This window comes from Octopus bimaculoides, chromosome 2 (genome assembly GCF_001194135.2).
Source record: "Octopus bimaculoides isolate UCB-OBI-ISO-001 chromosome 2, ASM119413v2, whole genome shotgun sequence".
Classification (NCBI taxonomy): Eukaryota; Metazoa; Mollusca; class Cephalopoda; order Octopoda; family Octopodidae; genus Octopus; species Octopus bimaculoides.
Genome location: NC_068982.1, coordinates 99055558 through 99068221, shown reverse-complemented (window position 1 = coordinate 99068221; position 12664 = coordinate 99055558). Strand labels below are relative to the sequence as shown.

Here is a 12664-nt window from a genome sequence, read left to right as displayed (position 1 = left end):
TTGTATCTATCTCTTTTGCAAGCAGTTTGATGATTTTAAGATTCTAATTTTCAACTGCTACTTACATACACTTGATCACAGTCTGTCTCTTAGATTTGCATTAAATAATAGATAACTTTGTTTCTCTCAATACTTTCTCTTTTATGATATCTTACATTTCAACATTAAACAATACCAAAACTAATAGATTTATACTATTAAATACATAGATGACACAACCCTGTCATTAATTATAATGAACAATTTCTAATTATTTACATTATTTAGAATTGACGGATATTTGTCCTCATCATGTTTGTTGTTAACACAACGTTTTGGCTGATATACTCTCCAGCCTTCATCAGGTGTCTTGGGGAAATTTTGAACCTGAGTTCTCATTCCTAAGGTATTTTTCGATGTTGTTATTCTGAGTTCGATTCCAAGCAGTGACTTGAATAATAATAATAACAATAACAACATCGAAAAATACCTTAGGAATGAGAACCCAGGTTCGAAATTTCCCCAAGACACCTGATGAAGGCTAGAGAGTATATCAGCCGAAATATTGTGTTAACAACAAACAAGACGACGACAAATATCCGTCAATTCTAAATAATGTACATAATTCCTTATCTCTTAAATATAGAACTGTATTTTCTAATTGTTTTTTTTCTTTCTGAAATGTCATCACCACCTCTGATGTTTTGAGTAAAATTAATAGCAGACATCATACTTCATATGTACTCTTATAGGAACCTGTAATTTATCTAAAGAGCATGCATTACATTTTTTCTCCTAAGAAATGTTGACTGAGGCTTAGTGAATCTATAAGACTTATTACAGCCATTCTTGTACTTTTTCCAGTGTCCAATTTTTTCCTGTTCAGTAAATTATTTCTTATTGTCATCTTCTAATTCAGCTTAATTATTGACATATCTTCAAACTATGTCAGAACAACTTAACACAAAATTTAAGATGGTAGGGTGATGAATGAACATGTAAAAAAAACCAAAGTAATGTTCAAAAAGCCAATAGATGAAGTTCTTGATGTCAAAGTTGGATATTAGCTGTGCTAATACTAAAATAGAGAGAATTATGACTAATTTGATTAGCATCTTCATGAGTGGCCATTTGAAAATTATTATATATTTGCTATTTTCTCATTTGCCATTAAATACTACACCAAGTTATTCTGATATACATTAAGATTTTACTTATTTAGTCTTGAACCTTAAACTATTATGATCACTCACTCACAACCAATCGATTTCATGTCACTTACATGAAAAACAACACATTTTTCATTTGAAGGATATTTGCATATATTGACCAGAAGTGTCCTGTAGACTGATCTCATTAATAAGATTAAGATCTGTTTTATATAGATAATTCTATTGGCACATTTCAGTTATGGTTAATACATAGAATTTTTCATTATCAACAGAACCTTTTGATTTGTTATTACCAGTTGTCTACCAATTTTGAATATTTTCAATAATCTATTAATTGGAAAAAAAACTTAAATAAGAATTTTAATATTCTTATATATTTAATTATTTCTATAGCAACCTCAACCAACATAGGTATTTGTGAAGCATTTGTTTATAAAACTGTGTATAAATATGTTTCTCTATCTCTCTCTGTGTATATATATATATATATATATATATGCATAGGTACTGTTTTGCATGAGTATGCACTCATGCATACATGATCATACAATAAGTACTCAATGAATTGTACTTTGTGAGTGAAGGAATCAGAATAATAACACTAATGTTCTTTAAGCAGAGTAAGTGAAACATCTGTGACTGAAAATAAGACATGAGTTGCAAGCCTAGTTGTTAAACATTTACTATCTATGGTACTTGCCACCTGATGAGGATTACTAGTATATTTTCCTTTAAAATCATAGCTAAATGAGCAGTGATTCTTGAAGTGCCATCTGCTTCCAAACCTACAAAATGCATGTACACTTACATATGCACACTCATAAGAAACTCAGTGAAGGACATTTTTGCAGATATCTAGATATCTTCATTACTTTTTTTAATTGAACATTCACTTAGCTACCTTACTATAGTAATCAGTTAGAAGTTATGTATTATGCACCCAACATTGTAGCTTATTTTGCTATTCTGTATTATGTGCTCTTGCTATTCTATCTGCTAGTGATCATTATAATAATCAATATAACCATTATTATAGTAAGCTTAATTACTATTTACAAGGCATTTTAGAAAAAGAAAATGTTTTCTATCAAAAAATTGTAATGAAAATTATATTTGAGCAATTTGTACAGTTTCAAAGTTGTTGTTTAGCTTCAGGTCCCCATAAAGATTGTCATATGAACATTCCATCCTTTTGTATATCATAGACTATATTGTGCATAATATGCATTGATATTTAAGATGGTGAAGCCTGAAAGGAGGGGAGGGGGGTTTGGTGTTATTTCTGGCAGGTTTCACAGCTAATAGAATGTCACTTCTCCCCATTTGCTTATGTGACAAGTGGCAAAGTAGTTATCTCTTATAGAATTATAACTGCTTTATCATATCTTCCATAGTCAAAGAACAAACTTAATTTTTAAAAAATTCTGTCATTTTATTAATTTTGTCTCATAATGATGAAGATACACACACATGAAACAGATTAGTAATGATTAGGATTTACATTTTTAGACTCTTTGTAAACCTTTAAATATTGTAAGTAATTCTCAATCATTGAAATGTATGTAAGGGAAGATAAATGCATAGATTTTAGGTTTACCAAAGTAAAGAATATACATGAATATTTCTGAACTGTTTCTGAACAAGTTAAACTTATGCTATATTGTATTTTTTATGATTATATTTATTTATTTATTTGTTTGTCAGTGATTCTCTGTGTTCTTGTGTGCATTTCATTTAGTTTTTATCTTATTTAATTTTTTATATTCCTGTTTTATCTTCCTGTTTTAATCTGATGTTTCCTCTTTACAGAAATCCGAACCGAGGCTGTGATGCAGGCTCTGGCAATGCAAAATAAGAAAGTCCCTGTCATGCCTCTCCCATCAAAGCGCACATCTGTGAATTACCATGGCCAACAGCAACATCAGCAGCAACGTAGAGAGACACATGGTACTTACTACTCCAGTCAGTAACTAACATTCTAATCTGGTTCTTCTAGTGGCAGATAACTAACACCATCACCATCACTACCCACCACTTTTCCCCATTTAAATTCTTAGTGCATTTTATGCTGACTTTGTTATTGCATCCATTGTTTTATCTCTCCCTTCCTCCTTTTTGTAATGTAAATATATGTAGCTCTTAGCCAAATAGTTAGCTGCACGGTTTATCCCCATTGTATACACATGTTTTTATATGCGAAGCAATTTTAAAAATCTTATCTGCATGTTTTACATAGCTATACAGTAACAGTTATTTTTTATTCATGCTTTAAAAAAAAAAAAAAGAGTATTTGGGTAATTTAAAATATCTGAATTGAAAAAAAAAAATAATCGGTGTGAGTTATATTGAACATGTTATTTTGCAATTCATAACTATCAAGAAATTGATAACTAATAATTATCTTCAGTGGTCATATTTATCTTCACTTTTCTCTTTAATCTTTCCATTATCATTATTGTTGTCATCATATCATTAATGTCATCTATCAGAAGACTTACTTCCTTATGTCACTAAATAGCAGTTTTTCTTTCATCCATGTGAACTTTGGCAAAAGGCATTGGTGTTGTTCATGATCAGCAAAAACTTCATAGTGATGGGAGACTGGGCTACCTCAAAGTTATAACATCTTTTTATGTTGGACATAATTATACATATTAAAGGAAAGGACAAGATTTCTTTATATATATATATTGGTGAATTTATAAACCTGTGTTCAATTTTTAATGAATAAAAACAGGTGTAACATTCTTTTTTCTCTTATTGTTGAATAGCCAGAAGCTGTTAAATTTCATGATATAATCAGACTGGAAAATTTTTGTTTTCTATTTTGATAGAAATTCTAAATTATTAGCACATTATTATTGCTAATCTTAACTGTATAAATTAAGTTTGCTGTGCTATGTCAGTTTTTATTTTAAAATTACTGATGAAGTTAATACTGTATAGGGTGTGAGACTTCAGGTGTGTACAGACAGAGAAATAAAAAGTTATGATGTTTATCCCTTTCACATTGCCATTAGTAATTGAATTTTTCCCAATTGGGATAAAATTTTAAAAATTCTGATTCAGTTCATTCAAAACTGTTCAGCATACATTTTTGCAACTAACTATAAATATAACACTCATGTTCTGTTTAAAAACACAAATAACTGAGTTAGCTATTTGCATGAAGCATTCTGCTTTAACTCTAATTCTGTTCCTTTTCCCCGTTCAATACATATTTGTGTAAGTCTTTATGCTCAACTCTCTGATCTAATATTTAGACTTAGGACATAACTTACATTTTTCAAATATTTTCTCTTAAAAAAAAGAAAAAAGCATTTTAGATCTATTTTTTTTCTGATTTACTTCATACTTTTTATATTTTATTGTGTGGTATTTCTATGGTTTGTTTATACATAAAAAGCTGAATGATATTTATTGTTTACACATCAGACTGTTGAAAATCTTAAGAAAGATTAAAGACAGATCTATCCATAACCTAATCCTGGGTGATTAGGTTAAGGATTCCTTGCCACTCACTTTCAACCAGCAAACCTACAACTCAGCTCTTATCACTAGACTTGCATTCTTTTAAAACTACATCCACTCAGTTTGTTCCCACAATGTACGTAGCCTGCTGAATATTATGAGTTCTGTATTTTTGTATGCAGATAGAAAAAGAAAGAATCTAACAATGACTACTTCATGAAGCAAAAAATTCACATATTAAATATTAAATATTTACTACCTTGCACACTCATTAAAGAGACTAAGAATCTTATATCTGCTACTTGGTGATATTATATGACCTGCTGTTTTTGTAGCAACCATCATTCTCTACAGCACTCACCACATCACCTCATCCCACTAAACCACTACAAATTTTTAGAACTCATTGAATGTTTAAATGATCTCCATCTCACTATAAACACCACAGCTCCATCTTACTAAAGCCACTTCATTTCTGTTAAAGGCCAGTGCCATTCCTGTCCATACGACCACTGACATTCTGTTACATGCAGCCACTGATATCTCATTACATACTGTCACAGACACCCCACTATATACAGCCACTCTGATATCTCAGTACAAACACTGATATCTCACTAGAGCCACCACTATAAACCTACACCAGCCTTCATCATGTTACATCTAATATCATCCCATTGCAGTTACCACGACTCTCCCTCTTCAGTCAACATTGTTTCTTTCTTCAAACACCATCTCACTATATCTATTACTATCCACAACTCTATATGCTACTGCATATTCATGTTCAAGAGAATTTGATCTTCATGTTAAAAATGAATGAAAGAGAATAAAAAATATTGTAAATTGATTTTCTTCTCTGCAATTTGGTAAATGTGATTTCCAGTACCTTAGCTAAAGCAAAGCACTGAACAGCAACATAAACTTACAACTCTGCTACCTAGAGGCTTGCTGCACTTTGTTCAACTGCCCTTTGTATTGATTTGCTGAAGTAATTAAGAAAATGTGAATGCAGAAATAGATTTTAGCCTGTGCTCAAAGGACCAAAAATTCTTATGATAACCTCAATCCATAAGTTTTTGGATTTTGTTGACATTACTTTTAACGCAGTGTTATGGTGGCTAAAACTTTTAGTGCACACAAGTTCAAATAGTTACATGGGCACTTATGATTCTGTGTAATGTTTGTTGGTTGGTGTGTTTCTCTCATGCATTTAGATGAATGTTTGTCCTATTGGACAAAAATCTAGTCATAAGATTTGACAACTAGTCACACTAATGTCTAAATTTGTACTTCCATCCTGTCCCAGCCAACATTTACAAAAATGCAAGATTATTTTGAATTTCATCTTTGACCAACTTTTGTCTGTAGCATAAATATGGTTGTTATGTGCTGGTATTCATATTCATTTCATGTTTTTGTTCCTCATTATTCTTTAGTTCATGGTTTACTTATTTACGCGTTTAATATATATTGCTTACTGGAAATAACCGAAACATCGTAAAGTGCTGGGAATTTAGTTGTCATCTACAATTTTCTTGTTGCTTTCTGTTATATTCTTTGTTGTTTCATTCTTATTACTTGCCAACAGCTTCATTAGATATTTCTCTTTTTGTTGCTTGCTTTTATTGATATTTTTACTAGAATTTTAAGTGCAGCAGTTAAAACTCTATTCTTTTATTCAATGTTTCAAAAGATTTACTTCACATTACTCTTCCTTCTTTCTTTCTAAACATACATATGCAAAAATCTTAGCACCTACATTTGCTTATGTCTTATTCTTTCAGTTGTTAATAATCTGGTATTGCAGTTAATTCCTTAAAGATAATTTTAGTGTTTGGGTATTTAGTTGCAGCTTCCGTCTACTATTACCACCTCTTCCTATTCAAACTTTTTTGTAACTTATCCTTAGTTTTGATGCCAGCTTTGCTACATCAGTGGCTTAAGATATTTAGCTGCTATTTAAATCTCTTTGATGGCAACACACTTTCTAATTTGTGATGTGAGATCTCTAACTTTTTTCATATAAGATGTTAAAATAATTATTTTGGGGTAAAGACAGTCATATTTAGGTACCTGATATATTATTCTCACTGGAAAATAACAGAAATATATCTGCTTTTATGTGTAGTAATTACTGTTTTTGTGTACATGTGTGTGTGGTTATAATTTATGACAAATGTTTTGAATCAATATGACTAATCAAAGGTGACCAAACACTTTTCTTCACACAATTTTTGTTAGAAAAAACACTGCAATTACATTTTATAAAATACACTTAGATTCCAATGAAACTCCTATAAAATCATCATCATCGTTTAACGTCTGCTTTCCATGTTAGCATGGGTTGGACGATTTGACTGAGGACTGGTGAACCAGGTGGCTGCACCAGGCTCCAATCTGATCTAGCAGAGTTTCTACAGCTGGGTGCCCTTCCTAACGCCAACCACTCAGAGAGTGTAGTGGGTGCTTTTACGTGCCGCCAGCACGAGGGCCAGTCAGGCGGTAAAATGTTTTAGGAATTTAATTAAGTATTTTTTTTCCTTAGAATTTCCTTTTATTGAAAGTTAAACATCTGTTACAGTGAATTTTTGTAAATATTTCAAAATGTATTTCATCAAGACTACTTCCTGCTTTCAGGTAGGGAGTAGCTTTTAAGAAACATTGGTGAGTAATACTACTTTCTCACCAACCAAAAGCTAGTCATCTTTACATTTACCATTATTTTGTCAAGATCTTTTTCATTCTTCATTTAGAAACTAGGTAGTTCCCTTTTTCAAAACTTTTACCGCTTACAGAATTATAAATTTAATAATAATAGATAGTGTTGGCGAGATTGAAAGTAGAGGTTGGCAACTTCAGTTTCCCTTGTGATGTGGATATCAGGTGAAATATCATACTGAAGTTCAGTAAGGATTTTTATTGTAATGCACAGGCTCACCATGTATTGACATTTTAATCTAGTACATACATACATACAGACAGACAGACATATTTCCATTGTATATGAGAAGTTGCCATAACCAGAAATTTATAACAAATGGCTTACAAGACTTTCAACCTCTCAGTTGCAGTCTTTGCTTGGTATATATTTAAATTTATTTAAGTAAGGAACAAATGTTAATGATTTACGTCAGTAAACTGTATATTAGTTTCCTTTGTAATGATGTTTAAATCATGGCTTAGGATCTGGTCTCCCTTCAAAACCAGATTATGAAGCCTCTAAATTGAATTAAGCCTCCATACACTTCATTTCTCATCTGATGGCTCTTTCTACATAGTCACTTCTTAGAAAGATAATTATGATTAAAAATGCAGGGTTAATTATTTCCTTTGTTAAACAATTTTCTTTTTTTTTTGCCTTAAAAAGCTAAATACAAGAAATATTCTTTTTTTAAAAAATTTTCAATCTAATGTTTTAGATAATTTTTTCCCCCCATTAGCTTACATTTCGATGTCTTCTCATCCAGACACTTCCCACAGAGTTCAAATAGCTGGAAATCTTTCTTCCATTGTTCACTTTATTGATTGTCTATAACTAACCTCTGTGCTTCTGACTTCCTTGTATGTATAACATATATTTATGTTTGCAGATCTTGTATGTATGCACTGTAGCTTTTGCTGCCTGCTGTTTGTCACCAATTTTGTGTCAATTGTCTTACATCAATCAAAGTGAAGATACACTACAATGTACTTATTAGTGCCATTAGAAATTTATACTTACTGAGATAGGAGTGCAGGCTGGGGATGGGGATCTTCACTTTTTTATTAACATTCTGGCACTGACTTGTACATTTTGTTGCAATATCTGTTTGTATCTTTCAGTCTCTCCAAAAATCAGTTAGCTAAGTGGTATCAGTAAACGTTTGTTTCATATAATGTTTAACAAACTGCACTCAGTTATCGAATTCCTACATTATGTTCATTATCATCATCTTTTATATGTAATTTTTGTTTAATCTTTATTGTAAGGCTTTTAACTATGTTGTATTTAAACATTATGAAACCATGTGATATATTTTACAGTTAAGGTTATGCTATAATGTTCGTTTAAGTTACAGAAGATTTAGCAGGAGGCGATTTAGCATGTGCACTCAAACATACATTCACATTAAATAACACATTAAAGTTGATGCCATTTTCAATTAGTGTCTCAGCCAAATAATTATCTAACCCTTAATTTTTAAGTTGATGGGTAAATCGAATTAGACTGAACTCCTTCCTTCATTTTAAGTTATAGCAAGTAAATACAGAAATTTGTAATATGGCAGTGCTTTTTTAACTGTACTCTATTCTCTCTCATGCTCACACAGACAAAATACTGGCCCTTTTGCTTTATTTGTTGTTATTATCTCTTGTTTTTGTGATTTGTTTTTCTCTTTTGTGTTATAGTTGAAGGTAAAGTCATTGTTAAAAGTCATAAAATCTTCAGAAATAATTCTTTTTTGCTGCTGAAAACCAGTTTTTGTCATATATTCTAGCAACCTATATTTACCTATTTAACTAGACTCCTATTTCTCCCCTGTTTTGTATTTGCCAAATTTAAAACACTGAAGAAAGCGGACTAATATTTACTTAGCCTTAAGATTTTAGAAATTTTAGCTCTGCATGATGAAATGTGAAAACATGAAGTTTAACAATTCCCTATCATTTCCTTTTCACATGCCATTTCATATTTAACACTTTATTATTTATCTATTTATTTATTTTTCTTTTGCCAGAAGGCAAACCTTGTCTCAGTTTCTCTTAATTATTTTCTCCCAGATTTGTTATCAACACCTTATTAAAGCAGCAATGTGCATATTTTAATCACCCTATAAGGATGACCTGTAGTTTCTTGCTAACTTCAAATGAATTGAGGAACTTTTTAGTGCCAGCTTCTCTAATATAAGACTGATAGTAAAAAAGATAACAAATAGCAAGTGTGTTCTTTGTTAGAGTTTTATTTTTTGCCAACCCATACCATAATGATCAGCAAAGAAGCATCTGCTTCCCTGCAAAGAAGGTGGTGGAAGTAACCAAGTTCATTTTATAAAATGAATATTTCTCTATTTTACAGATGCCAGCTTCAACATCAAAATCATCAGAATGTTAGTAGAAATGCTAACAAGATGTCCTTTGTCTGAATTTTCTTTTGTAATTCTCATGCTATACATTAATGATCAGCAAAGAAGTATGTATCAAGGTGGAAGAAGGTGCTGAAGGGGACCTTGCTCTATTTTTCCTTATCAGATATCTTCTTAGCCTCGTCATACTAATGGTAACACACCTGGGACAGTACTTTCTATATTTGTCATAATTGACAAAATTGTCCAAAAGTCAAAGCAAGAACGTCATGTTTTCTCATCGCTATTTCTCATTTACACATATTCCATATTCATGTGTACATGTGCACAATATTCCATTGAATAAAATCTATGATTTCTTCAATGCTACTGACAACCTACATTTAGACTACTCCAGTAGTATCAATAGTTTTCAAGCCAGACTGATGCTTCACTACAAATCTCCAATAGTTTAATCATTACTGAATTTTTTCATAAGTTAGTTTACATTACTAAGAGCATAGTTATCACACCACCTAGTAATGTTTTATATGCCTTCTTTAGTACCATGGTTTGCTTTCCTTCCTCTTCTGTCATTTAATGCTATCATTATCATAACCATCTTTTCCAAATGCTGGTTTGGATAAACTTTCTTTACAGTTGGATGCCCTTCTTAATGCCAACTTTGTTTTTGAAGTAAGATACTTTAGTGTATGTCTTCAAGTTGAACTGCTACAAGACATAAACAGTACCAAAGTGGTGCTAAGTAAACATACAAACGCACCCATACATAAACGCATGCATGCACATGTGCACAAAGATTCACGCAGTTTGCTTGTGTGTGTGTGTGTGTGTGTGTGGACATATGCACAGTATGCTTCTATGCAGTTTCCACCTGCCAGTTCCACTTACAAGGTATTGGTCAACCTGAATCACTTGCCCAAATATCATGCTGAGAAATTAAGCCTGAAATTGAGTGTTTGTGAAGTGAAGTTATTAACCTCATGGTCATAACTGCATCTAAATATGTATGTATGTTTATGTGTGTGGCTGTTGTTCTTATATTTGTTTTCTCCAGGCTTGCTTGGGTTGGATGGTTTATTTTTAGCACTGCTTTTTACCACTTCACACAGGATATTCTGTCAAGTTCCCTTTAGGAGGTTTACCCTCTTCAGATCAGCTTTCACCATGTCTTTCTATATCTCCTTCATACTTACTTTTCCATAAGCCTTTTCTTTACCCAGCTGTTGTCTTCCATATGCATGACATGAGCAGTCTCTTCTCTTGCACACTACATCTCATTTCTCCAATTTCATTTTTTTTTTCTCAGCTCATTTATACACCATTGTTCATGCACACTAACATTACATATCAGTGGAATGTACCTGCCTCGTTTCTTTCCAACTGTCATGTATCCTTCACTTTATATACCCTTATTTTCTTACCATACAACATTGCACCATACACACAAGCATCATATGATCTACCCTTCACCTAGAAAGAAAATCTTTTTTATTATCAGCAGAGTTCATAGCTAAACTTTTTCCATACTTTTCTTACTTCACTTTCTATACTTTCGGTGCACTCACTTCCACTGTTAATTAGGTCACCTAGGTAACAGAAGCTATTAATTATTTTATGGAGCCTTCCAAATATTTGAAAGAATTTTTTTCAAAGGTACTCCTACTGCTAACTACTCCTGCATTTCTCCCCCATAGGAAATCTTCCATCTCTATCAGTATGAATGTGATCCCACTACACCACTTGTGCACCCATAGTTTATATTAGGTATACTCTATGGAATTCTTATCTACTCCATTTTTGTATATCAAGCATGAATACTTCCCAGGTGGCAATAATTTTGCTTTCTTTAGCACCATTGTTTGCTTTCCTTCCCTTTCTGTCATTTAGTAATATCATCATTATCATCATCATCATCATATGTTTTTTCAATGCTGAGCTGCATGAAGCTTCTTAAGGCAGTAGTATACTATGGCTGATTGCCCTTTTTGATGCCAAATTCTTGCTTTTGAATTTAGATGCATTATTCCACACCTCCAAGTTCTTGCTACCTAAAACTTCTGACTTTTACGAGGTTGATTCTGAGGCCTCTTAGTTCTAACCATTGCTTTTAACTGTGAAGCTTCTCTAAATCTTTAATAAATTCAGTTATGATCATTAAGTCATTTGTATACATGATTTCCCATGAAGAGTCTAGCTTAAACTCCACTTGTTATATTCTGAAGAATTAATAAATAAGAACAGAGCTGAGAGTGAAATCCTGATGGACACTACTTGCATGCTTACTTCCTTGCTGAATTCATTGCAACACTTATGTTGTTAATGGTATCTCTGTACAGGACTAACAAGCTACAAACTACACCAGCTTTCTGAGAAGCTGCTAGCCTACAGAATTTGGTGTCCTTTCAAAGGATAGCAGATAAATGAATACCAAGTATACTGGTTTACTCTTGGCTTAGAACTTCGGTAGTTGTCTCACTAGGAAGAGAGCATTAACAGCACAAACCCATCCAAACTGTGTCTCATCTAAGCTTATTTATCAGCTGTACTGTACTTTCTGTGTTACTTTATTTCATAAATTGGCCTACAGCCTTACAAAGATGTAGCTGCGGGCTGAACAAAGACACAAATGATAATAGAATGAAAAAAATGAAAAGAACGTTGGTGGGGGAAGCAGACCGATTGCTGCTTCCCAAAAACATTGTTCTCTTTTTCTCAACACAAAATGTGGTATTGAACCTCTTACCAAAGTTCAAAGAATGGACGCAATCGTTCTTACAAGATGAGGCGCTGAACCTCTTACCAAAAAATAGCAAATTCAAATTTTAAATCGAGGCACTAAGGCCTCTTACCTTTCCTCCCCGACCAGGTAACTTGCCTCCCGCAGACAATCCTGCAGTTCTAAGTCAGGGCTCCAGAAAGCAAAACTGTATTGGTCCTTGGGAAAGGAGTCCATCACCCTGAACATATCATTTT

The 12664-nt window shown here is 32.4% G+C and overlaps 1 protein-coding gene across 16 annotated transcripts in view; it reads left to right on the top strand.

The window, feature by feature from the left end:
• The window catches only part of LOC106868181 (disco-interacting protein 2 homolog A), a 262625-nt gene that overhangs the window by 146091 nt on the left and 103870 nt on the right, over positions 1-12664 (top strand). For 14 of the 16 annotated variants that reach the window (XM_052978508.1, XM_052978512.1, XM_052978503.1 and 11 more), the window contains one exon: positions 2961-3113. In XM_052978508.1, coding sequence (XP_052834468.1) covers positions 2961-3113 — 153 coding nt within the window. The remainder of the gene's footprint in view (positions 1-2960; positions 3114-12664) is intronic. The other 2 variants (XM_014913330.2, XM_052978513.1) reach the window with 1 other exon arrangement.